At 31.5% G+C, this 26,826-nt stretch overlaps 3 protein-coding genes across 3 annotated transcripts; 1 reads left to right on the top strand and 2 right to left on the bottom strand.

The window, feature by feature from the left end:
* Positions 1–511: 511 nt before the first annotated feature.
* On the bottom strand, positions 512–3,889 carry LOC131853827 (uncharacterized). The gene is made up of 4 exons (XM_059204881.1): positions 2,500–3,889; positions 1,661–1,859; positions 1,129–1,287; positions 512–832 (listed from the first exon to the last, which is right to left on the bottom strand). Exons 1-4 carry the CDS (start codon positions 3,793–3,795, stop codon positions 567–569), a joined length of 1,920 nt encoding a protein of 639 aa, XP_059060864.1. The 5' UTR covers positions 3,796–3,889; the 3' UTR covers positions 512–566.
* A 3,095-nt stretch (positions 3,890–6,984) lies between these two features.
* LOC131853734 (uncharacterized) lies at positions 6,985–10,254 on the bottom strand (the record flags this gene model as incomplete). The annotated part of the gene is made up of 4 exons (XM_059204753.1): positions 6,985–7,262; positions 7,635–7,793; positions 8,493–8,691; positions 9,001–10,254. Coding segments are annotated over 4 exons (1,890 nt in total), but the record flags the coding sequence as incomplete, so codon positions are not given.
* A 6,480-nt stretch (positions 10,255–16,734) lies between these two features.
* On the top strand, positions 16,735–18,340 carry LOC131853883 (uncharacterized). Its single transcript, XM_059204961.1, has 2 exons — positions 16,735–16,782; positions 16,862–18,340. The coding sequence occupies exons 1-2, from the start codon at positions 16,735–16,737 to the stop codon at positions 18,338–18,340; spliced, it is 1,527 nt and encodes a 508-aa protein (XP_059060944.1).
* Positions 18,341–26,826: the final 8,486 nt, after the last annotated feature.

The following is a 26,826-nucleotide window of genomic DNA, read 5'->3' as shown; positions in this document are numbered from 1 at the left end:
ATAAGGTATATAGAAGACAATATTATTGTTTTAATATATTATAGATATGTAAGATTTTTACATTGGCTCAATATTCTGTAATAATTATGTCGAATTTTACATTTATGGTTTTTTAGATTTTTTTATTAATAGTTAAGTGATTCAAAATTGGTTCGTTGCTTTTTAGATTTATCAATTACATCGAAACTTGCCATTATTTACGGGGACATTAATTATCTGATGGTAATGTATTGGTAATGGAAAAAAATATTTTGAAATTAAATCGATACAATTATGTTCGTTTTTTATTTTAACTTCTTTAGTCACCCTTTTGTCATTAAAAGATAATTGTACTTAAATATTATGTAAGCGTTGTTTTGGATGCTCTCAGAAAGAAGGCACTGGCTAAACATATAGTTTTTATTTAGATGAAACTTGTAATGCATATAATTAACAAAGAAAAATCTTAGGAGACCAGTCCGGGTACGGACTTGGATTTGGAGGTGGATTACAAATTTTTGCCTATACTTGTACCATACTCGGCTTGTATCTGCTATGCTTGTATATAAAACAACAGTTGGAGCATTCTAATTCGGCATTTTGCGTTGTTTGCTATACCAAATTTCTGTTAGAAACGAGAGAGTTGACAAGATATAACCACATAGAAGCAGAGCAAAAGGTATTCGTTGTTCCTTCAAACTGATCTTATTATATAGACGAGGCTCCGAGCTCGGGTTCTGTGTTAAGTCAGCTAAATGCATCGTGTATCTGGTCCACTTGTAATATTTATCAGGCAATCCTGCCTCTACCATCCGCATCATAAAACTTTGCATTTGTGAAGTAAAGAGAAATCCTGGAAAATTAAAATTATACAAATTATCTTTTCGCGAAATATAGCCCGAAAGTAACGAATGGAAACGAAATCTCACGTTTTTATTATCGATAAGTCTATATATCGTCTAGGTTGAGATTAAAATTGACTCAGCAAGCGCATGTGCATTAGTGAAAAGGGCTCTTGACTACCTTGGATCGCTTCCCAGATCGTAGCAAAATCAGGGACGATTTCACTTAGCGCACGCATCGAGCCAATTTTTAACTTCCTAACTTCCTTGTTACCTTCTCTTTTATTTACATGTTGTAGATGCTTACCTGACTTCACAATGTAAGATAAGTAGAAATCACTGAAATTTTCATCAATTACATATAGAAACGGCCTTCCCTCTTTGTCAGTATAGTTTAGAAGAATTAGCAGAGCTATGTCCATTCGCCTTCGAACCATTGCAATGTCTTGTGGGCGAAGTTCGAAACCTTTTAGAAACGGAAAAATAATTAAAATAAAATATATGAAGGTACGTTTACGACCGTAATCCCAGCGTTATGTATGATGAACATGACACTATTATATAAATACCGATTTTCATTGAGAATTTTTAAATCCAACGTGATTATTCCGTTTTCTGGATTATTTTGGTTTATAGGTATGTTTATGGCATCGTCATGGATGAGTTACAATCACATGTATTTTTAGTTTTCTCGAATTGAGCATATTAGAGTGCAATACTGATTATGTAGTTAGTTCTATAAATGTGATTGTCAAACACTGCACCACGATTCTCTTGCATATAATTAATCATAGCATTAGTTTTTATGTATTGAAGACTACATAAATGTTGCTACGTACTAGAGTTGGGTGTAAATAACTTCATACGCCTTAGAATTGTTGTAAATACATTGTTAGTTGTATTTTCAATTGTCTCAGATCCGAGGAGTGTCAGGATTTGAGGACTCGTATACACTGGAATATTCGAGTCACAAAGTTCTTGGAGCGTGTTTATGGGTTCATATCGTCTTGAAGTTGTGAACATGTAATTTATATGACTCTGTAAAAGGAAACAGTTATGTAGATAGGCAATTAATTACCTACTTTTTATTTAAATATTGCAGAATTAGGTGAAAGATATGTCATACGTACATACAACAGTTAAGCAGTTGGGAGGAAGCACAGAGTGGCACTCTAACTACTGATTAGTAATTGATTCTCTCTTGTACTTACGTTTCTGAAGAATAATGAAAATAACTAGCTCTAGGTATAAAATTGCTAAGTTGACGACATTGTTTTGTCTTTCGAACTGATGTAAATCTGTACATATAAATAAAATTGGAGTGTCTGTTTGTAATATTGAAATAACTGTTTTTTACTACATATATATGAATATAAATACGGTACATACATTAAAATAAAATTTTTTACAATTTTTATCTGTCTGTTTGTTCTGGCTAATCCCTGCAATGGCTGGACCGATTTTGATGGGACTTTTATTGGCAGGTAGATGACGTAATAAGGAGTAACTTAGGCTTTTAGATAAATTCTCATATAACTTTTTTGTTAAATTCCACGCGGACGAAATCACGGGCACAGCTAGTTATTAATATAATAACTAAAAGGATTTCAAACTTCTAGTAGTTCGTGAGAATCCAAATTCCATAATATTTATATAACAAAAATGAAATTACACTTACTTGATATTTTGCACAAAGCACTAGAGAGCATAATAGACACAAAGCTATTACAAATGAACTTCGAAACTTTTTAATTAGAAAAAAACCGAAAGTCCCTGACCATACAGTTTCTATTATATATATCTGAGGCCTATAAACTTCTTCTCCAATTATCCTATAAAAATATCTTGTGAATAGCCATTTTAATAGACCAAGGACCATAAGAACAAAAAAAAGAAACATCCATTTTTTAAAACTGTACATTATTATGGGATATTGCCATAAAGGCACAAGGTCTGGAAATCCAATAAGAGCACATAACGAATCAGATGATATGTAACCCAGGAAATCGTAACCACTGTCAGTATATTCTGAGATAAATCTTGAATTAAATGATACATCAATTTCTTGGCGTAATACGGCACCCAGACTACCACTAACTCCCCTTGAAGTCACATAACCATATTTGTTCATAGATCTGCTTCCAATAAATGTTACATTAAATTTAAATGTCTTTATAAAATCGTGCATTATTAATGCATCCATTCCACAAAGTCCATTACATATATCAATGTCAAACTTTATGTAGTTATATATTTTGCTACAATTCGATATGGATGTGGGAATTCGGCGAAATATATTTATTTTTAATGGAAAGCCATCAGTTAAGGCATTTTTACTTTTCTTTAATGTTTCATGTATATATTTCTCTTCTATTACAGTTATAGTTCGGTTGTATAAATTTCCATTTGGTCGTTTGTTGCCATCGAATGTAATATACTTTTGTGGACAGCCCAGAGGGAATTCAATGATTGCATAAACCAATAGATGTCTGTGCCACAAATCGTTAAGGAATCGTTCAGCGATTGATATAATGTCTCCACTGAGTTCTATTTGACTGCAATTGATATTTTTGTTTGTTATAATTAGATGCATGGAAGACCAATGAGCCTGTAAAGTAATCTCGAAAATGGTATTATTAAAAACTTTCCCTGTGATTGAATCTGTTAAAATTATAATGTTCGGTTTGTTATATAAAAGTAATTGCAGTTTTTTTCGTGTAGCCATATCAAGGCTATAGGATAGTTTGTCGTCATTAAATATTATTAAAGTCCTTAGTACTTCTGACTGATAACATTTTGTAAAAGATAAATCATCGTCAACAAAGTTAAGAATTATGGAAGTCTGAATGTCCAATATTGGTCTAATAACACATATAGAATTATCATTTAGTGATTTCATAAAGTCATATGCTTTCGATATAACAGTTAAGTACGAAATTATACATAGAAGTGATTGGTTATTATTATATTTCATTATATTGACGAACTATCACTTTTTTTAACACAAAACACAAATCAAACAAAAGATAATAAATGACGGAAGCGTTGGATGAGTACACAGAAATTCAGAAAATACCGAGAACAACGTATAACATGAATTGATCGAATCTACATAATGTATCAACTAACAGTGATTAATCACCTGAAATCACAGATTAAAATTAGATTTTATACACACTCGCTACAAACAGCCGTCGGTACTAAAAGCTTTATAGTCGTTTTACATTAGCAATCATAAATCGGCCAGGCAGCACTAATGACGTCAATAAATCTAAAAAGTAATGTCCTAATCAGTTAATATACTCATATTCCAATACCATAAGGAAAAATCAATGGCTCTAATTTGTTTCGTATACTTAGTAACAGACTAAGAATTCGTATAGTAATTAAATAAGAATATATAAAGAACAATCCTGAGAAAATTTTTATCCATCAAATACCATAATATCATAATTTTTTATACACCTCCTAATGGTAAGGAATTTTAAGTGACCACCCACAAATTCTGGTGAATTGCAGATAATTTATCGACCTTTTTAGGAATATGCTAATACAAACAACCAGACTCAGGAATACAAATGTTTGTAATGTGCAAGGAACCAAACCCGCAACCATCGGAGGGTAGGATAGTCGTGTGCTAAACAGCTAGACCACCGAGGCCGTCAAAACGTCTACATTTTTTCGAATCTAACTATTATTTACATTTTTACCAACGATTACGAGAATCTCGTGTCTATCAAAATGCTATATCTGAAGGGTTCTAATTAACTCAGTAGTGAGAAGTAGACTATTGTATTTTTATTAAAATATTACTTATGTATTATCTATTTTATAAATAGATTTCAATTTTACTTAGTTATTCAAAATTGATATTTTTTCTGTGAATTATATAATATAATGCTTTACCATGATATGTCTGCATTCCACTTTATAGCTCTACATTAAACAGATAGACAGCTGTCACAGAGGACAACACGTCATGATGTTATCATATATCAATATTTTCATATTTAGGTACGTTATTTGACATCTGAAATTACATTTAGCTTAATGTTGACATGCGATTTGTTAGAATAATATTGTTGAAAACCAGTTTCAAACATAATAAAATAGTATGAGCTTTTCATGGCGGTAAACCATAATAAATAATTGTCAAAAGTGTCATGACACAGAATGCGAATAGAGGATCGCATAACGAAAAGACTTTTACGTTGGTTGAAGAATAAAAAAATAGAACTAGTATTGATATAAATATTAGATTATTCACTAGCAATATTAAATATTCAAAGAGCAGGTTCCATAAAAAAAGCATTTATGTTGGTCTCGCCTCCCGATGGTAGCAGGATCCATGCCCGCGCGATAAAGACAAGAATATTGGAACCTCTTTGATTTAGTATTACGAACTTCTTTTTGTAAATTCTTTAGTAATATTCATTACATATAAAAATATTCAATTAATGGTTCATTAATCGCAGATTAAATTGAGTGTTTATATGTTAAGTTGTAGCAGGAAGACATGGCGTCAATTGGACAGGCAAATAATTATTTTTTGTAATAAATTAAAGGATACACCTGACCTAATGGAATAAGATGATAGAATGGTCCGATCTTGTGATATTTTCACAAGAAAAATAATTTCAGCCGTTTAGTTTGCAATAGGTCATAAATATATAAGAAACACACTTTTGCATTTATAATTTTTGTCCGATCGATTCGCGTCCCATTCCAATGGGGACCGAAATCAGTCTCAGCCGAGGTACTAATCCTATAGCGGCACCCTCAGACTGGAATAATATCTGTCAGGCAGGAGGTCATGCTGTTCAGCCGCTCCGTAAGTCTTTACGGGGTTCGTCCGGTGAAGCTGTAAAGGCTAGTTACGGTGTACAAGATTAGAATAGTCCAAAAAAGTTTCAGTCAAGACAAGTATATTAATTTAATTCACATGAGAGTTACCTGAGATGTCTCAATGTATTTTTAGACGTACGTAGTGCTATATTAATATATAGGCTGATATTACCTACCATTTTCCACTAGTTCTACCGTTAGATTGTTTGATATTCCAATTACGTAAAAACGATCTAAATTTTCATAATCTTTCTAACCTTATCTCATAGATATTTAGGGTCAACAAAATATTATTTTAACTTCTGTTCTTCTATATTAGCAGCCATTTGTCATGGCTTCTACTCTACTACTTTACACTATATTCTCATTATCACATATTTTTTTAGGTATTTGTATTTATTCAACCCTTATATATATAAGGGTTGACATATACTTAATACTTGAGGTAGTGTAATTATTTTATTATTATAGCATCAAGGTATTCAAATTAACTGAGTGTGACAGGTTATCAAAATAGACTTTATACATTGACATAAATTTATTTAGATAAACTGGAAAGTACTATACAATTATAAATATGATTTTGATAATATGACAATTCTAAACCAAAGTTGTTGATTACATAGAAAATTACACAACAATACCTCAGAAAGATATTTGAATTAAGTGTAAAAATATATAAATATTTATTTTAGGCTGGACACAAATTTTTGAATGTTTGTAATATTTATTTATGGTAGTATGTTTTTTTCTCATATTTATATAATTTTTAAATAGACTTGTACATAAACATGTACAATAGAAAATACAAACAATAAAAAATAACACTATCAAATATTTCTTTATTTTTATAAGCACAGAAACAGGATATACGTATACCTAACAGATTAAGTTTGAAGCAAAGTGTATATCTACTCACATAACCTAGAGCTCTCTAATTTCCAACTAACTCGTATTCGAGATCATATGAATTTTATAAATTGAAAACTATAGTTATGTTATATACATTCGGACCATATTAATTTCGAGCATGCTGCCATAGCGTAGAGTTTGCGTCCCATCCCAACAAACAGGTTAAAAAAGAATATAAAATAGTAAAGACAGACAGACAAGACACAACCTTTACGCCCTTACGAAGGTACAAATAACTTGATTAAAATAGATGTTGTTTTTTAGCCATTAGCTAATTGTAATAGGAAATGATCAACATGCTTTGTATATTAATATAAATGCAAGTAACTAACTAACTACTAATTCTCAACAAGATTTCAATCGAAAACACTCAGCTTGGTTTATCCTCTATACCAATATTATTATATCATTTTAAACACCTTATTTTACAAGTCTTACGACAATCCCACCATTTCTCTTTTATAAATATAAGGGTTGATACGATATAACCGCATAGAAGTAGAGCAAAAGGTATTCGTTCTTCCTGTAAATTGATCTCGGTGAATAGACGAGGTTCCGAAGCTGGATTCTGTTTAATATCGCCCATACGCATCGTATATCTGGTCCATTTGTAATATTTGTCGGGCAATCCTGCTTCTACCATCCGCATCATAAATCTTCGGACTTGAGGTGTGAAGATAAATCCTGGGAAGTATTGGAGTATATAAACATTACTTTCCCAAATATGTAAAAGAGAACTAATGAATTAAATCATCAAATCTTAATAGCGATTTTAGTAGCGATGTGGACAATTAAGACTTTATTATTAATTTCATTCAGAATACTTTTACTACTAATATGAAGAACTGGGGGTTTGCAATTGCCTCACCGACAATAAGGAACTTGTATATTAATTAAAAAAGAAAAAGCAATACTGAATTTCGTCTCGATGATAACAAACTCAGCGGCAGAACTACATTACAAAAAAGAAGGTAATATCATAATTAAATAATATTTATTTGTGATGCTTCCACCTCTTTTTAAAAGGCGTATTTAAATAACGATTAATTTACTTACCTGACTTGGCGATGTAAGATAAATACAAGCTAGAGAAATATTCATCTATTGCATACAATAATGGTCTCCCGTCTGTATCTGTATAGTTTTCCATAATTACCAGAGTTATATCTGATCGTCTTTGTATTGTTGCCGAGAAACGTGGGTCAGCCATATCATCTTTTAATAAAATTAAATAATTATGAAATAAATATCATAAATTCTATCTTCACCTACAGTTCTCATTGTGAAAAGCTAGTGTAGATATATATAAATACTAATATTTTTTTCTACTGTAGTCACATTATTATCGTTACTTAATACATTTTATGGGATAGGCAGGAAAATCGGGTATTATAGGTCTGCAAACCCTATTACAATTAACACATACATGCATATAAGTAGATACACGCCGGTCCAAGTTATGACTTTTGGAAATAAATGTAGAGAGAACGTCGTGCCTAACTTAGTGGTATAACACAGATTTAGATTTGAAAGAAAGAAAATAAGAAAAAAAGAGAATAAGTGAAGTAATAAGTGTTAAGACTTAGAATCAAATGCAAAAATATTTTTCTAATCTGGCCGATACCAAAAAAACTGTGTAATTATATTTATAATACTGACTAGCTCTCATGTCATAGAAACACAGATATCAAACAAACTGAATTCGAGAGACGACTGTAGGTGCCCTCAGGTATATTGTTATTAAAATATCAAGCAAAATGTGGACATGTCCCACAATTACATAACCATAACATATTTTAAGTATTGCGACAATTCATAGTGATTCTAACTACTTCATTGGAAAAAAAGTTGTGAATAGTATTCTATTTCACATTTAAGTAAGTACTCATTACTTATTTATAAGTATTTACATACTACTGTGATCTGCGTATAATTTCATGCGCCTTATAATTGTTGTAATTGCATTATTAGAGAAATTTCTAGCAGCCTCGGCTCCAAGTATATTTAGCATACCAGCCGACGTGAATACTGGAATGTTCGAGTCGCAAAGATCTTGTAGCGTGTTCATTTGCTCATATCGCCATAAAGTTGTGAACATATAGTTCACGTGGCCCTGCAAAAAGGTATTTTGTTAGTAATGCACAATTTATATTGATTTTCGTTATTTAATAAACAAATAAGTTAATTGACAATGGTAGAGACGAACGAGTTAATAGACCACCTGAAGAAAACTAGGAAAAGTCACTTATAATTATGAGACTCGAACCAGAAAGTTAATAATTGTACAAAGTTTAAAATACACAATAACGACAAGTAGATTATTGATGTTAAACACAATATTGTTCTAGTAATGAATCTGAAAATCTCTAAATCATAGTTCAACTATAATGAATGCTAGAACAAGGGAAAGAAAAATACTTACTTGATACATTGCATTAAGAACTACGGAGAATAATAGGCATAGAGCTATTAAAAAACAGCGTCGCAAATTCTTAATCAGAAAAAATCCGAACATTCCAGACCACACAGTTTCTAGTATATATACCTGAGGCTTGTAAAGTTCTTCTGTAAGTATTGCACGAAAACGTCTACTGAACAACCATTTCACTATACCTATAATTACAAGAATAAATATTACGGACATCCATTGTTTAAAACTGTACATATTTATGGGATACTGCCATAGAGGTACAATGTCTGGAATTGCAGTTAGCGCACATAAGGAATCAAATGATATGTAATTAAGATAATCGAAACCACTATCCGCGTATTTCGTCAAAAATCTTGAATTAAATGAAATATCAATTTCTTGACGTATAACACCTCCCAAACTACCCGTGGCTCGCCCTGACACCATGTAACCATAACTATTAATTTCTTCATTGCTGACGAATATTACTTTAAACTTAAATGTCTTTATGAAATCGTGCAAAACTAACGCATCCAGTCCGCAGTATCCATTAGTTATATTTAAGTCCAACTGTACATAGTTATTAATATTGTCACAATAATGCAATGTTAATGTCGTTGGGAACCGTTTAAATATATTTATTTTCAATGGAAAGTCAACGCTCAAGTCGGTTTCATACTTCTTAAAAGTATCATGTAGATGCTCTTCTTCTACTATTGTTATAGTTCTATTGTACAAGTCATCATTTAGTTGCTTATTGCCATCGAATGTAATAAACCTTCGTGGACAGCTTAAAGGAAATTCAATTATTGCATAAACTATTTGATATCTGTGCCATAAGTCATTAAGGAATCTCTCTGCTGTTAATAATATATCCTTGTCGATTTCTGTTTGCTTGCAATCAATATTATTATCAGTAACAATTAGATGCATAAAGGACCAGTGAGATTGTATAATAACGTCAAAAACGGGATTATCGAGGAGATCCTCTGTAATAACATCTGTTATAATTATTATGTTCGGTTTGCCATTTAAAAATAATAATTCCAGATTTCTTTTCATAACGTCATATGATAAATCATCGCCTTTAAACAATATTAAAGTAGTAATCTCTTCTGGCTGATAACATTTTGTAAAATTTATATCATCATCGACTAAATTGAGGATTATGGTGGTATGAGATATAAAAATTGGTCTAATAATGCATATTGAAATATCATTATGTGATACGAAAAATTTATAAGCTTTGGATACGATAACTAAACACAAAATGAAACATGTAGATATTAAATAATTATTATTTGTCATAATATTATTATTATTTTATATTTAATTGAGAAATAAATCACAAACGAGCAAGTTAAATCATGCACCGAATAGTTTTCCTTTTATCGTACGAAACAACACTGATGCAAATGTTGGAAAGGTGCAAAGCAATTAATAAAATTGCTTTCTAAAACATTAAATCTGGTCGAACTTAATGTTTGAACTATCAACGATAAATCATTCGAAAACACAATTTGATTGAAAATGTTACACACACTGCCTGAAACCGTCGATGGCGTTTGTTTAATATGAAATAAAGAAAGTCAGTAGATTGATTGTTTTTTCTCTATTATATAAGAAATGAAAGGTATAGTGAAAATATACTGAATGGTTTTGTCAACATTTTAATTTGCAAATTTGGTTTTTATTTTACTACGAATTTTATTGTTTTTACCATAAAAAACATTAAAAGGTTTTATTTCTATTCTTTTTGAGTTAATAGTCTAAGCTATACATATTATAGTTTTTTTATAATAAAATTATTTAAATAAGTAATAATATTTTCAAAGATTTTCAGTAGGTTTCAAGATTTTTATTCGGCGAAAACAGCTGGGGTGAAATTTACTACAGCGATATAACGTTCCCATCACAATACGCCAATTAAGACATTTCGTGTGATAGAGTTATGTGCGCGTGTGTATTCGTCTTTGTGTGAATTAATAGATATATGTATCTATGTTGCATTAAACAGACGGACAGCTGTCATCGAAGGTTATATCAAGATTTTATCGTGCATTAATATTTTATACTGAATACACATGTAACATCTTTTGTAGTCACTATTTACATGACATCTTTGTTATGACTAATATCGTTAAAAGGGTTGTCAGTTTTTATATACATGTAACAAGGATTAGCGATTATATATCGAATAATAATAATATTCATATTAAATATTGCAATTTTCGTTGTTTTTTGTTGTCAATTCTTGTAGGTTTATTTTTTATATTAGTAGTATCTATAGGCGTACCGCAAACAGTGTAGTATGACATTGGGATCCGTCGAGAAATTAGGCGAATTAGATTTTACGCCGACCACCCTTCACAAGTAAAGCGAGGGGAGGAGTTTGTTCAGAATAGTGACTAGTGGTTGCCACCACCATTGCTATTGTACCACGTTAGGTCGACTTCCTTGCGGCCCTCTCTGGAAACTATTGTAGGTAACTCCTGGGCAATTTGATTTAACTTCATGTCTACCCTAACATCCTACGTTGGTTATTGTAGATGGATGCTGTTCATATGAATCCATAAAATACGCACAAAGTGTGCATACCCTGATTATATTTTATATTTATTTTTAAATACCAATATATTTTTCTTTACAATGAGTATTTAAGTCATCGTTTTCGAGATTTTACAAACTAGTTTCATTTTGACAAAATTAGTAGGAAATAAATAGTATCTTAGATAATTTAAAATTGAAGTACTGTATATATATATATATATTAATGTCTAAAGGGTAAATTTTTATATACAATCTATATGTAATAAAATACATTAAGATGAAGATTCATTATTAGATAAAATAATTTATGAAAAAAAATAACTTGATATTTATTTAGCAAAAAGTAACATTACTTTAACATTATATAATAAAAAAAGCATTTACATTAGTAGAATACAAAATACTTTGAAGGAATCAAACTCTTAATACCTATTTAAATATTAATACGAAATTTTTGGTTCATTTATCCCAGCCAAGTAGGTAAGAACTTTATCCGTCTTCCAGCAAGTTCCGATAAACCATTTTCATATTTCAATCCGTCCAGGTCCGCAAGCAGATCGTTGCTTGGATTATCTCCACGGAGAAGAGATCTCTTCGCTACTTTGTGGGTAGTATCCTCAGAAACCGTCGTCGTTGCCTCCAACACTGGTACTAGGACAGGTACCTCCTCGACCACTTCTATAACATCTAGTAGAACATCTTGGTTAGGATCTGTAGTTGTGGTCTGAGCTTCCTCCGGTACGGGAGAGGCGATGCTGACGGCGACAAGCGCGAGCGAGAGAAGGAAACACAACGAGGAAGCCATGATCTTGATGGGCTTCAAGAAACTTCTCCGCGAAATTATGTGAGAGTGCTCTCAGAAGCGTTCTCTGTATACAGTCTTCCAATTGTGTTAGTTGAAATCTTCGACATTCAGTTTTATACTAACTGCCCGAGATAATTGTGCTAAGTGTTATTTCCAGAGTAGGAATCATTGACGCATTATTGTGCTCCATGCTAATGTGACCAGCAAATACTTCCAATAACAACATAATGGCCATGAATGCATGTTATTGTGGATTATGTCGAAAAATAGATGTGATTTGTATTACTAATCTATACTGAGAAATATAAGATGTAACAATTTCATTCATGACTAAGAATGTTTTGTACGAAAAATAAACATTCCTATTGATCAGAACTTTGTTGAGATTGAATCATGTCAGTATAACACCCGTACTTTTAAAGTCTTAATTTAAATAAATAAGAAAAAGATTATTAAAATGTATCAGTAGCATGAGTCATATTGAACTTATTTGTTCAGATTAGACGGTTTAGTCATTATTACATTGCAATACTGTAGGTAAAATGTCCTCCTGCTTATAGGTAGAATGTCCAAGTTATAGGTGTCTCTCAATATGAGAAGAAGGAACTACCAGCGTTATGTACTCCAGTAACAGTGCCAACATCAAATGTGCTGGTAGAAATTATTAAGAATTAGCGTAACCTGCGACTTTGTAATAATGATAATTAGAGAAAATTAGGTTAACTTTTTTTTATTTGTTTACCGATTGAACCACAAAGTTAAGTTAGTGAAAACTGCACTCAAACCGGATAAGCCACCTGCGGCTTAAGCGCGCAGAAACGCACAAACAAACAGTAATTTTATGCAATTATTTTTTACAATTATAATTATGCGTTATGTTACTTGGATAAACTTATCCAATACTGTAATAGTTTTTCTTATACTTCTTTTATAGAGTGAGTCCAGATAGTGATCTATTTTACATTTTTATTACAGGATGCAGTTGCATAATAACAATGATATTTCTAAAATCTTTATTTGGCATAACTAATTGATAAATATAAAAAAAATTAAAATAAAAGCCTTAATTGTCATAAAAAATATTATTCATAAAATAACGGATATATTCATTTCTTCTGCGTTATGTTAAATTTGAAGCTTAAGATTTAACTTTTTTTTTAATATTATGCTTCAAATTATACATAACGCAGAAGACTGAGATAAATTTTGTAAAAACCCATCTATCACGACCGCTAACCTTGTTTCGTAAGCTGCGTTTTCTTTGAAGGGTGAGGTAAGGTAGTGACATTACTAGTAGTAGGTAGGATATTGTGGTATAATATCTTAGTCTTCCGGAATAGCAACACAACCTAAGTGGTATCACGTAAGCAGACGATAACGTGATATCCGTTGTACTATTCGTTTATATAGACGATGGTCATCATTTACTATCAGGTGGACCAAAAGTATGTTTGCCATTCCCATTACATAAAAAAAATAAAGATACTTTATATATATTTAGGCTCTATCAAATAAATTATTGTCATATCCTATTTGTTAAATTATAAGTACATTTGTGGTTATTATTATCATAATAAACCAATAGTGTCTAGTAACGAGCAGTATATTGATACTAACAAAAGGTATAAGCTTATTCTAAGTATAATAAGTATTTTGTTCGTAGATGCGTCACAAATTATCATTATGACACCTGCATCAGTTTTTACACTACATGTAAATTTGATATTTAAATAATATGCTACTAATTATAGTCTGACCAAAATATAAACAATAGTACTCGGACCTTGCATACATTGTGGTCATTTTAACAAGAGTACCTAATATTGTTTAGTGTATACTTGTTTTTAAGGCGGGGAAATATTCAAGACAGAATCGCCCGCTTATCAGGGCGGACTTATACTGTGGGATTCTTACTCATTAAAACCCTTGGTATTGCATTGTCCAAACTATCGCCTGTACCATGTCCGAGTAAATCTCGTCCGCGGCGTGCCAATTAGATACCTACTATGGCTATTAGTTCTACTATGGCTCTGATAAATGGATGATTTTACCAATATACGAGTACCTAACAAAGTTTGCATATCAGTGAATTAATATCATAAAGAGCCAAGTTGAAATATCTTCAGTAAATTGTTAGGTACTGTAATGAATATACCTCTTACAAATAAAATCGTGGTTATTATTTTAATAGATTTATTTATATTTATTACCAATTAAATACAAATAATTAGTATTGTTATAAATTAAAAATCTAAAATATAATTTAGATATATTGCAAGAGTTACGTATACAAAATATTTACGTTACAAAATGATTAGTAAAGTCATTCTGATTGATGATGCGGACATGTTCTGGAATAATGTTCCTTACTCATGTCCAACAATGTCCATAGTTCTATACATAACAATGTGTTTATCCACCCAAATATGGATGAACCTAAAATCGTATGACTGGGTGTTAATTCGTTTTGTTACTTTTCTTATCATGTTCTTAAACGCATTTGGTATCGTGTTAGCACCCCTGACAAGTCAAGGCTCGTGAGGACACAATCACATCATACTGTTTATAGAGTACCTGTTGAGAAATCGTGCGTCAATACATAGTTTCCACAAACAATAACGAGCATTTCTTACATGTACAGTTCCAATTAGAAATATATTTTATGTAATCATTGTATCGATATATAAACTGGCTTCGATAAAGATTTAAAGCAGTTTAAATAGAGAAAACTGAGCAAGATAGGGTCTATTGGAAATGCATTCAATGTTTTTTGCCGTCGCGTCAATGGCGCTGTTAGCCGCGTGCGTGTGCTACCCCTCAGAGCCCGACGTGATCCAGCAAATCCCCCCAAAAGCCGAGCAAACACCATCAGTTACAGGAAAAGATGGATCAGCATCAGTTGCTGCGGGAGGCAGTGTTGGTGCATCTAATCCTGAGCCTGCTGTGAGACATCGTCGTAGCGCTAATCAAGAAAGTGACCTGTTGCCTTCAAGTGATAATATGGACGCCTCACCTTTCGACAAAGTTTCTGAATTGGAAGCTTTTGGCGGAGAAAGACGTATCAAAGTATTGCCTGCGTACCTTGGTTAAAAAGCAATAATTGTTGCACATTTCATAAACATCAATATGTCAACGCGCATCTCAAGGAACCCTTTATTAAAATTAAGTACTTTGATATGTCTTTATAACTGCAGGTGTAAAGGTTAATAACGGTTAGATGTATCGTTTACTAAGATTGTATTATATTAATATATTATAAATAACGCTATTAAAATTACTGTAAAAAAGATATCCATATGGAATTAAAGTTTCATTTTATATTGGTCATCCTCGGTTTCCTCGCCTTCGCCAACCGAGTGGATAAGCTCCATATTTCAGTACTTAGCTAGGATAGTTCAAATCTTTTGGCAGAGGTAGTCTACCTCTAGTAATGAGTGATCTGCGTGGACCTTAATTTCACCTATTTCAGCCGTCAAGCAGCTTGCTTTGTAAGCTGTGTTTCGGTTGTAGGGTTACTATGCAATGAAATTACGGGATAAGAGGATCTTAGTCCACTGGAATGTCGAGTGTCACATGATAACGTGATGTTCATAGTGCTCTCGATGCATATGGGTCACAATTACCATTTACCATCAGACGGGCCCTTAACTTGATTGCTATTCCTATTACATAAAAGAACTTTCAATTTATGCCAATATAAATATCTAGGATAAATTCAACATTATATACTTTAAAATATGATGGACTGTACTTACACTTGTATTATATGTATATATTTCAATGGTTACAATCACAAAAATGTGAGATGCCAGTTTGAATGGAACCTTTTAAATTGTGTGCGATTGCCATAACAATGAACAAATCAATGAAAAATAAGAATTAAAATAATTTTAAATTTAAACTGTTTTGAGCAGTATTCTAAGTATGTACATAATCTGATTTGATTTCGAAACCTTATTTTAACAGTGAGTATGTAAACAGGATACGTAGTCATCATGTCGGTAATTAATGTTATACTAACTTCTCACCTTACTATTGGTGTTTTTATTTTACTGGTAAATATAATATATATATCTAAATCACAATAGTCTTTTTTTTACGTTAAAATCTAAAAAAATATTACAGTATGACGATGACAACCGGAAATATTTGAAACTTAACCAGGTAATTAGAGTTATTTATTATAGAAGAATTCAACTAAATAAGTTAGTATCGTTTTTTTTCCTAAACATAACTACGTACATTGTTAAGAAACAAAACATTAACGGTTATTTTTAAAACTAGTTTTTAATTGGCAATAAAATTATAAAATAATTGGAGTTTTCTAGTTTATGGAATAAAGTAATAATTCACAGTTTGACATACACACAGCATTTCATGGAACTGTAAAAATGTTTACTTTTCAAACAATAATAGTGTCATTGATTATATTGAACTTTGTAAGTTATAAATTTGTTACTTATGTATTACCTTTACAAATATTTTGAATCACTGTTTAATTTTATTTCAACATTTCAGATCAATATTATATCTACTGGAATATCACCAGTTCACGATCTTAGAGAAAAAGTTAATTCACAATTAATAGGTGAAAGATTTTTATTAAATTCTCCTTATAAGGTCTTAAAACATTTAGATAATTCTATACTAAAAGCAACTAAAAATGTAACTCAAAATCAAAGAATGGAAGAAGATCTTTATCAAATTTCTAAAGACCTCGTTTCAGCTATTCTTTCAAAGTTAGAAATCCAAGACAAGTTGACTAGAATTACCAGAGAGGCATTGGAGGCACCTGGTAAAAATAAAGGTATCACAGCGATAGAAACAAGACGTATTTTAGATTACTTATCTAGAACATTATCAAGTCATATGCTTAGTATAACAAAACTATCAACGGAACCTGAATTACATCGTTTAGTATATGGATTGGCCCAAATTGCTGCTGAAATATCAATAGTGTCTGCATTAAAAGACATTACATATGCAACGGCCTTATCTAAAAGACAATCTGTAGATTTATCACTTCGTAAAAAAAGAGCAGTGGTAACAGAAGACAAGTTAAGTACACGCGCACCTATAAATTACAATAATCCTACAGTTTACAATATTCTGTTGAATAGAACTGCAGTTAATAATAATTATAAACAAGTCAATTTGACCTCCATACTTAATAACATAAATAATTTATCTCCGTATTCTATTATTCCTAAAAACAATCAAAAAGTAGTTCAAATATTAAATAATAAGCATTCAGTACCAATTGCAGTAAAAGGATTTTTAAATCAAACTGTTTTAGATTTAGACAATAGCGAATTCAGTATAAATGAAACTGAAAGAATAGTTTTAGATAAAACAATTAATGGCACTCATTTTGCAACTTCTGACAGCCACACTTTGGATACTCAGGAGCTAAATGCACCCGGTCTAATGGATGATTGGCTTGATCCTAAAGATAATACATATAGAGCAGCACAGAATTCCGATATTGCTGCAGAAATGGAGTTTGATCAAGTTGAAGTAGAAAATGAGTCAATGAGTGAAAAGAAAGCTAAACAGAAATTAGAAAAGTTAGAAGTTAGGGCTAAAAAGGCTATTTTATATGCTGGTGATGTTGCATATTTAACAGCAGCGAGTGTAGTTGCGATGAGGCGAGCTCTAACTGCCTCAATAGAAGTTCAAATGTCTGTAAAATTGGCTAAAACTGGAATGACAAGTCATCAGGATTTAATGATGAATTTGGCAAAAACTGCCGCACAACAAGCTGGGAAGGAAGCCAAAAGTGCAACTTCGAAGTCTCTTGCATGTGAACGTGTCATTAAATTGGCATTGAAGTATACAGCGCAATCGCATGGCGCCAAACTGAATCATGTCGCAAACAGGATAGTCATGGATACCTTATCTCTGGCAACACTCGCAAAATCTATGGCGTTTGTGTCATCAGACATTGCAATTAATTCTCTTTATCAAGCGACAGATGTTAAGCCTCCGACGCAGTAAAATGTTTTTAATGTATTTTGAGAATTAATCTGCTGCATTTGAAGTAAATAAGAGTAATAAAACTACCAACTATTAAATCTGAAATATTTTTGTTTCATATGAACATAAACAACATGGCATAGTGTACTTGTGTTTCGCTTTTCAATTCAAATATATATGTCAAACGTAACGTGACAACACAGAATAGATTAACATAATGTAATTTTTAAATGAAATACCACTATTATTTTAAACCAATGTAAGAATTTACTTTTAACATGTTATGAGATGTTATGATAGACAAATAATATTGAAGTCAAACAATATCAATCCATTCTCAATTTGACCATAGACTTTAACAATAAACAAACGAGTATTATATATGTGTGTGTGTTTGTGTGTCAAATGCGTGGTAGTGTATAGTATAATGTTTTTTTTATTTATTTAATGTATTTTTTAAAAGTTAGAAGTTATTTACTATTTTCACTTTCTCACTATATCAACCATAAGTGTGCGAATGTGCTTTTGCTTCTCGTATTAATATATAGCTAATACAAACATGTGTAAATTTAGGTATAATATTAGATATATTAGTGCAAACGTAAAGTCCTCCATATATAAATCGCTTAAAAGTGACATCTATGTTACACCTCATATATTACAAAGCGTATAGTGTGAAATAGCATCTGCAATTTAAGTTTGAGAACATAACTTGGTATTGAGTTTAAGTGTACATTTTAAAGGCGAGTTCATGAGATTATACATGACAGCAGCTAGATGTCGCTATATTTCTAAAATTATGGTGTAATACATCTATAGAAAAAGTATGAAAATATATATACAAAAAGTATGAAAATGTTAAAAACCTGAGATAAAATAAGGTATTGAGTAAATACCAACTGGAAAGTATACTCTCGCTTACGCTTATGGTATAAACTAGCGGGGCACCAGTATAAAGAATTAGAATAAAGTCAGGTCTGTTATTTCCAAGTGACACATTTTCCAGGAATTAGCATGATGGTGTAAAGGGGCAGTATGCGGAGGCAAACAGATAGGTATATTTTTGTCTTATAACCCCTTCACCAAGTAGTTATAGTTATATATACACGGAATATCATCTTACTTCCAACGTATTTTCTAAATTCGACAAGCTTTTTTGTACACTTGTAGAATGGTCTAGTTAAATAAGCTCTGTCGCTTGATAGAAAGTAGTTGTCGTAGCACATACCATGTTTAGTAATGTGAGATTAACAATATGGCACATTTACAAGTAACTTCTAAAGTTGTCCACCTTGAAACAGATAGTTTTCTAATTCTATACCTTAAAAATTAAGAACAATTGTTTTATTCCGTATGGTAAAGCACGCTCCACAATAGCGACTGAATTGCAGGATTTATTCCACACTTTGAGGTACAAGTGCACAAAAACTAGAGCTCAATTATGTACCCAGACAATGTACCTAACTTACAAGCGCTCGTACTACCTGAAAACTTTCGTGGTGTAAATACCAGATTTGCTATGACGGTTTAACCGATTTGAGATCGATTTTGATCCTTATCATCATTTGATTGGTTGATTTATAATTGAATATCATCTTCTGCTGGGGTACGACAACTTATACCTACCAATAACGCAATTGAATTTTCAATAAAAAATTACCAGCTGTTACTTGAGTGATATTATGACTATGCTTATTGCGAGGTCACTATTTGCGAACTCGTATTTTACTATTAGGGGCCTCTTTCTCGCACTACGCAATCTACGCTTTTTGACGCAACCACGGCCAACGGCCGCAGCGGTTAACTATAGAAACACAACGCACGTCACGAACTTGGCCTGAACACTTGATTATTATACGTAACTATATAGGATACAAAATGCGAACGACTGTCCACGGCCAAGGAGATACAGCATCAAGGTATAGTGTTTAGAGGCGTAGGGATCTGTTAACAATGAGCTTTCATGTCAGGTACTTTCTTTAAAACATGGTTCTCACTCTTCCGGGTGACGACAAAGACAATCTATTAGTCACTAGTCTAATGATGTATATTAGATATCCACGCGGTCTCCCTGGAAATTTGTTATAGTCAAGATCTGGTGAATGTGTTAAATATAAATATACTGAAAGTTACCTCATTCAATAATCGTAGGTAGGTACTTCAGTTTCGTACAGTCATCATAAAAACACACCTACTGGCGGAATGAAACTTTCAAATAATCAAATTACAATTAATTTGATTACAGGCTACACCAGTTTGATTACATGAACATGTTATTATTTGATATTATTCCTTATAAGTTAATTAATCTGATTACTTCGAACTTATTTATTATCTAAGTCAATTGGATTTTATTACAAATTGTAATAGTCTAAAGTTTAAACAATAAAAAAATTACTAATATATTTATATTATTTTGTGTTATAAAATGTAAGAGACAACAAGTATTTAGCATGGACTATCGCTACTGGTCGAATTTAAGCCATTAATGAAATGGACTTCTGCAAAATAAAATCCAAATTGATAGAATATAAATAAAAAAAGTAAAAGATTTTGAGATCTGTGGTGGTAGTATTCAATTTTTAAAGCAATGAATCACGAATTTAATCATTTTGATATACAAAAGGTATTTGTAATACTAATTCGATGAACAATAATAATGTACCTAATATATAACAGTAGAATATAATCTATATCTATCATGCATTACTATTAGGTACTGTAGATGAATGTCGAAAATCGAAATAAGTTTTATTAGAATCGTCTAATAATGTTTAATCTTCCTTTTAGCAAGACATTCAATGTCTTTCATATCTTGGATGTGGATTACATCATACATTGGTATAGCCTTAGAATAATCTTAGCTAAACTAAACTAAAAAGTTATTGTATAAACTTGAAAAATTAACTTTATACAACGCATTATCAATCAATTCTAAGCTCTAAGAAATTACAGATAATATTTTACAGACTGGCATGAAATAGCTTCTTAAGACATTAAGACAAGTATGAGATATTTATATAATAACATCAATCAGTTCTCATTCAAAAAGAGGCATAGATATGCGTTCACTATTATATATGGTGTAACCTTTATACTGTTTATATATGTATCTAAATAATACAAGTAGATACTTGAAGATAAATTATCTGTTATCCTTATCAAAAGAAGGATAAAGCATGACCAGCACATTGTAAATTACGTGAGTATAGAACTAAACTGCATTATCGAGGTTTAGGAGTTTTGTAATACGAATACTTAGTAGGTACATATACTGACGTTCGATCACGTAATAGATACCTATGTTTAATAATATTGTAATATTTCGCATCCAGTCAGATTAGAAGTTTCATAATTCTAGTAATGTGTGCAGTTACAACATTTATGACAGTGTTGCTACGGATCATCTTACGTAGTCTTGTTTTTCGCCAATCGTTTTTAACAAACACTAGCATACTTAGTTAACCGTAACTTCGTCCATTTCTTTGTCAAGATAAAAGATAACTTACGCCATACATACTCGTATATGTAAAACCTAATTTCTGTCATGTCTGGTACCAGTACATTGTTAGTGTGAACTTAGATTGTAAATTATCCCACAGTATACTACTGTAACATGTTCTTATTACAATAATGTCTACAGTATAAGAAGTAGGTACACGATTCTTCTAGACTTTGGTAACGGAGATAGGTTTGGCAATGATGGAGGAGGTTAGAGGTAGTTGTTATGAAATAACTCTATTTATTTCATAACAACTACCTCTAACATTGAATGAAACATTTATTTTATTAAATGGCGTCAATAATAATTTTTGTTTTTGGACTTTCTTTGGTCAAAATAGTGAGAGAATTTTCCAAGAATTATTTTATTATCGTTGGTTTGCAAGGGAGAAATACATAAAAAATAATCATTACCCATGTTTTCACCGTAACAAATTCATATTATCACCAATTAACGTAGTATATAACTAGGATTACTAAAAAACAGAATAATACAAGATTATGTTTTTTTTTAATTATTTCAATCGGGATAAAATTTGATGAGTTCCATCACGGAAGTAATTATTTGTTAATACTAGAGAGCCTATTTCTAGCCATGTGCTGCCAGATTGACCACCATAATAGGTTTATGAATGGTTATAGTGTAATAACCCCTCATTAGACCCGTTTATCTTCGCCTGCGACACATTTTCTCCGTTTTTGCAGCTCCGCTCCTGTATGTGGTAGAGTGATATTATATAGCCTTGCTTAATAAATGGGCTATCCAACGCTAAAATAATTTTCAAAAGAGGTTTAGTAATACCAGAGGTTATCCTGAGAATCCAAAGTAAAAAACTTTATCCTATTGTAATGTTGGTATAGATATATGTATATATGATCCTATATATGTAGTATAATGTAAGTTAGACTCAATTGTCTGTATTTAGCTTCAGATCTAAGCTGTTGTGCGTGTAAAGCTGAGACTACTGAAGTAGCCAACCAAGATCCTCCCAGAAGTGCCTAATTAATTATTATTATTAATAATAATATTAAATTAATATGTACTTGTGAGAGGATAATAATAAACCCTAACGAATATTATATTATTTTCGATAAAATATGGATATGTCCTTGGGTGTATTTGGAAGGCGTGTAAGAATTTGGTTTGTTAAGGCAATCAAAATTAGATTATGATCATCGTTATGACGCAAGCTTATATTTGTTGCACAAATAATGTAGTTCAGAACGTTTTATTAATTTCATAACTGTAAACATACAATTTGACCAAGGTATATTTTATACTAAGTCGTCTGGGTATTGTCTCATCTATTTCAAACACCAAGCAGTTTTCTTTGCTAAGATTAATTCCGGTTGAGATAAGGTAGTGAAATGGCAGGAATGGCAACCCATGTGCATGTATAAGAACGACGGTTACTATTTACCATAGGGTAGCATTTCATAAAAAAAAAATAGTTACAAGAAAAGTAAAAGAAAAGCACATTACTTTTCTTTTACTTTTCTGTGTGTGTGTGTCTTTCATTACACTATGGTTAACATTCACTTATGTACATTTCAGGATATGGATTTTCATATATTACAGATTTCTATTGATTCTTAGAGTATGGCAAATTATTACATAATTATAGTCATTTCCAGAACGCAACGGATATGCGCATTATAAACATCAGTATGTTGCAGTTTCATACAAAGAATTTTAGTAAAATGCGTACCGACTTATTGATGCTAGAACATTCGATAAATTTAATTTAATATTTAATGAAGATAGATAATTTATGACAAGAATGAGATAAGTTAACCTAATTTATGGAGATGTGGAGATTAATGATATGAAAAAATATATAGATCCCTAATGATCTATATATTTTTTATTTAGTATTTAATAATTAAAATTATTATTATTATTATAATTACCTTTTTGATAGGAAAGTTAAATATCTAAAATTTATGTTTTAATAATGACTTATTAAAATATTACGAAATTGAGAAAAGAATAAAACAGAACAGGAGAGAACAGAACAGAATAGGGGTTTTGTTCTGTTCACTATTATCATAGTAATTTATGACGTCACACAACGGTTTTTTTAAGGGGGAAGAGGGTTGTTAATAATGTGGACTAATGAACCCATTGCTGGCAATGTACCATGTCTACGCGGTTCCCCCCGGAAACCACAGTGATAAATTCCTCGTGAATTTTCTACAATGAGCTGATTGACCCGACCTCATGCTCATCTCATAAGACTGCATTGGGGCCCTGCCAGCGTTGGCGCAGATGAGTGCAACATTACATAATAATCAATTTAAAAAAATCGATTTATAAATTGTTCAAAATGTTTTTCTACTCTATGTAGTAGAAAAATCTAAGTACTAAACCACAAAGACTACGAAACGGAACCACTTTTATTTAGAAATAAAGTGGGAAACTCAAAATAAATGTTGAACATTGAATAGATCACAAGCACTTGCAGTTTTATAAATGTTAAAAAAATATTTTAATATAATAAATTTCTACTATGCGTATGGGTTCTTCGGTTTTATGTATATTATCACTGCATTCAGAACTTCATGAAACGTAGTGCTGTGTTATTTATTTATGAGGTTATACAAAACAGAAACATTTCATACTTAATTCATTCATTCATTTAATTGTGAAAAAATTACATTATGAACAGGCTTGAAGTATATAGGCACAAAACTAGTACCTACTGACATTTTGTTTATATAAACTTGCGGTAAGTTTCTACATGGTAATTCGTGAGTAATTTATTCTCGCCGAGTCTTCCAGAACGAATGCAAGTCAACGACCGTTGTTGCTTGTTCTTGACAGTTTTATTGCTTTGCATAAGACAATATTAGTCTGCAAAATTATTATTCGTGCAAGCAAAACATTAAGTAAAGTATCTGCTGTATTATAGAAATGACTGTTATAAAATTAAGATTTACAAGGCATTATCTATTTTTTCTATATGACTGTAGTGTTAAACTGTCGGTGTTTACACGGATGTCTCGTCAACTTGTTATGGCGGTGGTAAACTCCATGCGTTACCATTCCGTAGGATCATAGGACCACGGATAAAAATATATATATAGATACAAAGTACGAATGCACCCAGTAAATATCACCCTTTTATCTAGGTATAGCTATAAGGTATAAGTAGCAAAATATATTTTTTTATTATTATTTTTACAATTGATTAATAAGAGAAAGCATTAATTATTAACCACATAATGCTAACATAACCTAAGATAATTTGAATGATAATAGTACATATTTTATCATTTCAGTAAGTGGATAATTAGATACCATAATATAATTAATTATAATTAAGTACGTTTACGCAATCATATACGACGACTATAATTATTTCTCGAATAACTTTCTTGTGGTCGACAATAGAATTTTAATTAAGATAGAATAAACATATATAATTACTGTTAAGTACTCACTTACAGTGCAAGTGGCACACTTTGTTCTACAAAAACAAACCGACTAACTTATACGCATAGCACAGATATCATAATAAGAATTACATAGCATTAGTAATTTCTGATTAGAGAACTGACTTAAGTATATTAATATTGTTTGATTCATAAATAAGTACTTTATTTCAAAGAACGATTGAATAATTAAAGTATAGTTAGTTACAACCACAGATAACATAATTACAATTTACTTTGCGTACGATGTTATATAGACAAACATATAATAACTTTCACAAGATTATCGGAATCCGATAAAATAATAATAACATTATAACAAATAAAGTCTATTGGAAAGTCTATATGTTTAAGGCATTTTATCTAAATTTTGAATTTTCTAAATAATCTATGTCGGAAAAAAATATTTACGTAGGATACTGGTTAGCAATCTACATAATATGTATATTATATCTTGCAATGAATAACTTCTTCTGGATTCCATGTCAGAATAATCACGTATAACAATTTTATATAAAAGTATGTAAATACAATAAAAAACTATAATGACTGCAAATACTGGGTTACGCTTTGGTAATTTTCTTGAAAAAGATTGGAAATAAACTCGAATTGAGTTGAAGGTCGAATGGAGTAACTTCTATATGTCATAATTATGTTTGGCAAAGTATTCAATCGATTCTTCTAGAAGCTGCACAGTTTAAATGACTTCGAGTTACAACTCGTTGACCCCTCTTAATAAGGCAACGGCTATTTTAGCGACAATATATCCAGTGAAAGTGGTCTTACAGGTTACTTGGGGACACAGTAAATATTTGTTTTTCTAAAACTTTAGTAACAACTTAATATAAGAGAATATATTTCGCTGTTACAAAGTTTCTATTTATTGTATGTATGCCAAATGTTAATTATTTGATTAAAAAAACTCTTTTGGATCATTTAAGTAAATAATATAAAACCATTGGCTAGTAATGGCTCCTTTATTATCCTGGCAGATTTTATATTTAAACTTTGACGACGTTTTCATTCCAGTTATTAATGAATGCACATAACTAGGCAAATTACCTGCAAAAAAAATTGCGATCTTATAAATAAAAACGGTTAGATTTTTTTAGACTTTTTTAATTATATCGTGGTGGTATTTCATCATCAGCCCACTGCAGTCCACTGCTGGACATAAGCCTCTCCCAAGGCACGCCACTGGGCACGATCTTCAGCCCTTCTCATCCAGTTACTACCCGCAACCCTACGTACGTCCGTTATACGTAGCCAGGGTCAATGAGTGTTGGCGGCCTACCGTAGCCCGGGGATTCTTAGCACCCCTTGCTCTGCCGTTACCATGACCGCCGCCTTGGCCAGGAATAGCAGAGCGGCCGGGAACTAGGGGCCATGGTTGTGTAGGACCTGTCATGGGAGGAATATCATAATCGTCACGCTGGGCATGCGTGTTGGCGATCGCAGTACACAGTTTCTCGCACCGATGACGCTGCTGCCCATCATCAGTCTGTGGGATTTGAAACTGTGTAGATAGAATGGTTATACCGCCATTTGTCGGTCGTCAGAGCCTCGTCTGT

Source organism: Achroia grisella, unplaced genomic scaffold, assembly GCF_030625045.1.
Source record: "Achroia grisella isolate CSIRO2021 unplaced genomic scaffold, CSIRO_AGI_Agris_v1 utg906, whole genome shotgun sequence".
NCBI lineage: Eukaryota > Metazoa > Arthropoda > Insecta > Lepidoptera > Pyralidae > Achroia > Achroia grisella.
This window is presented reverse-complemented; position numbering and strand designations above follow the sequence as displayed.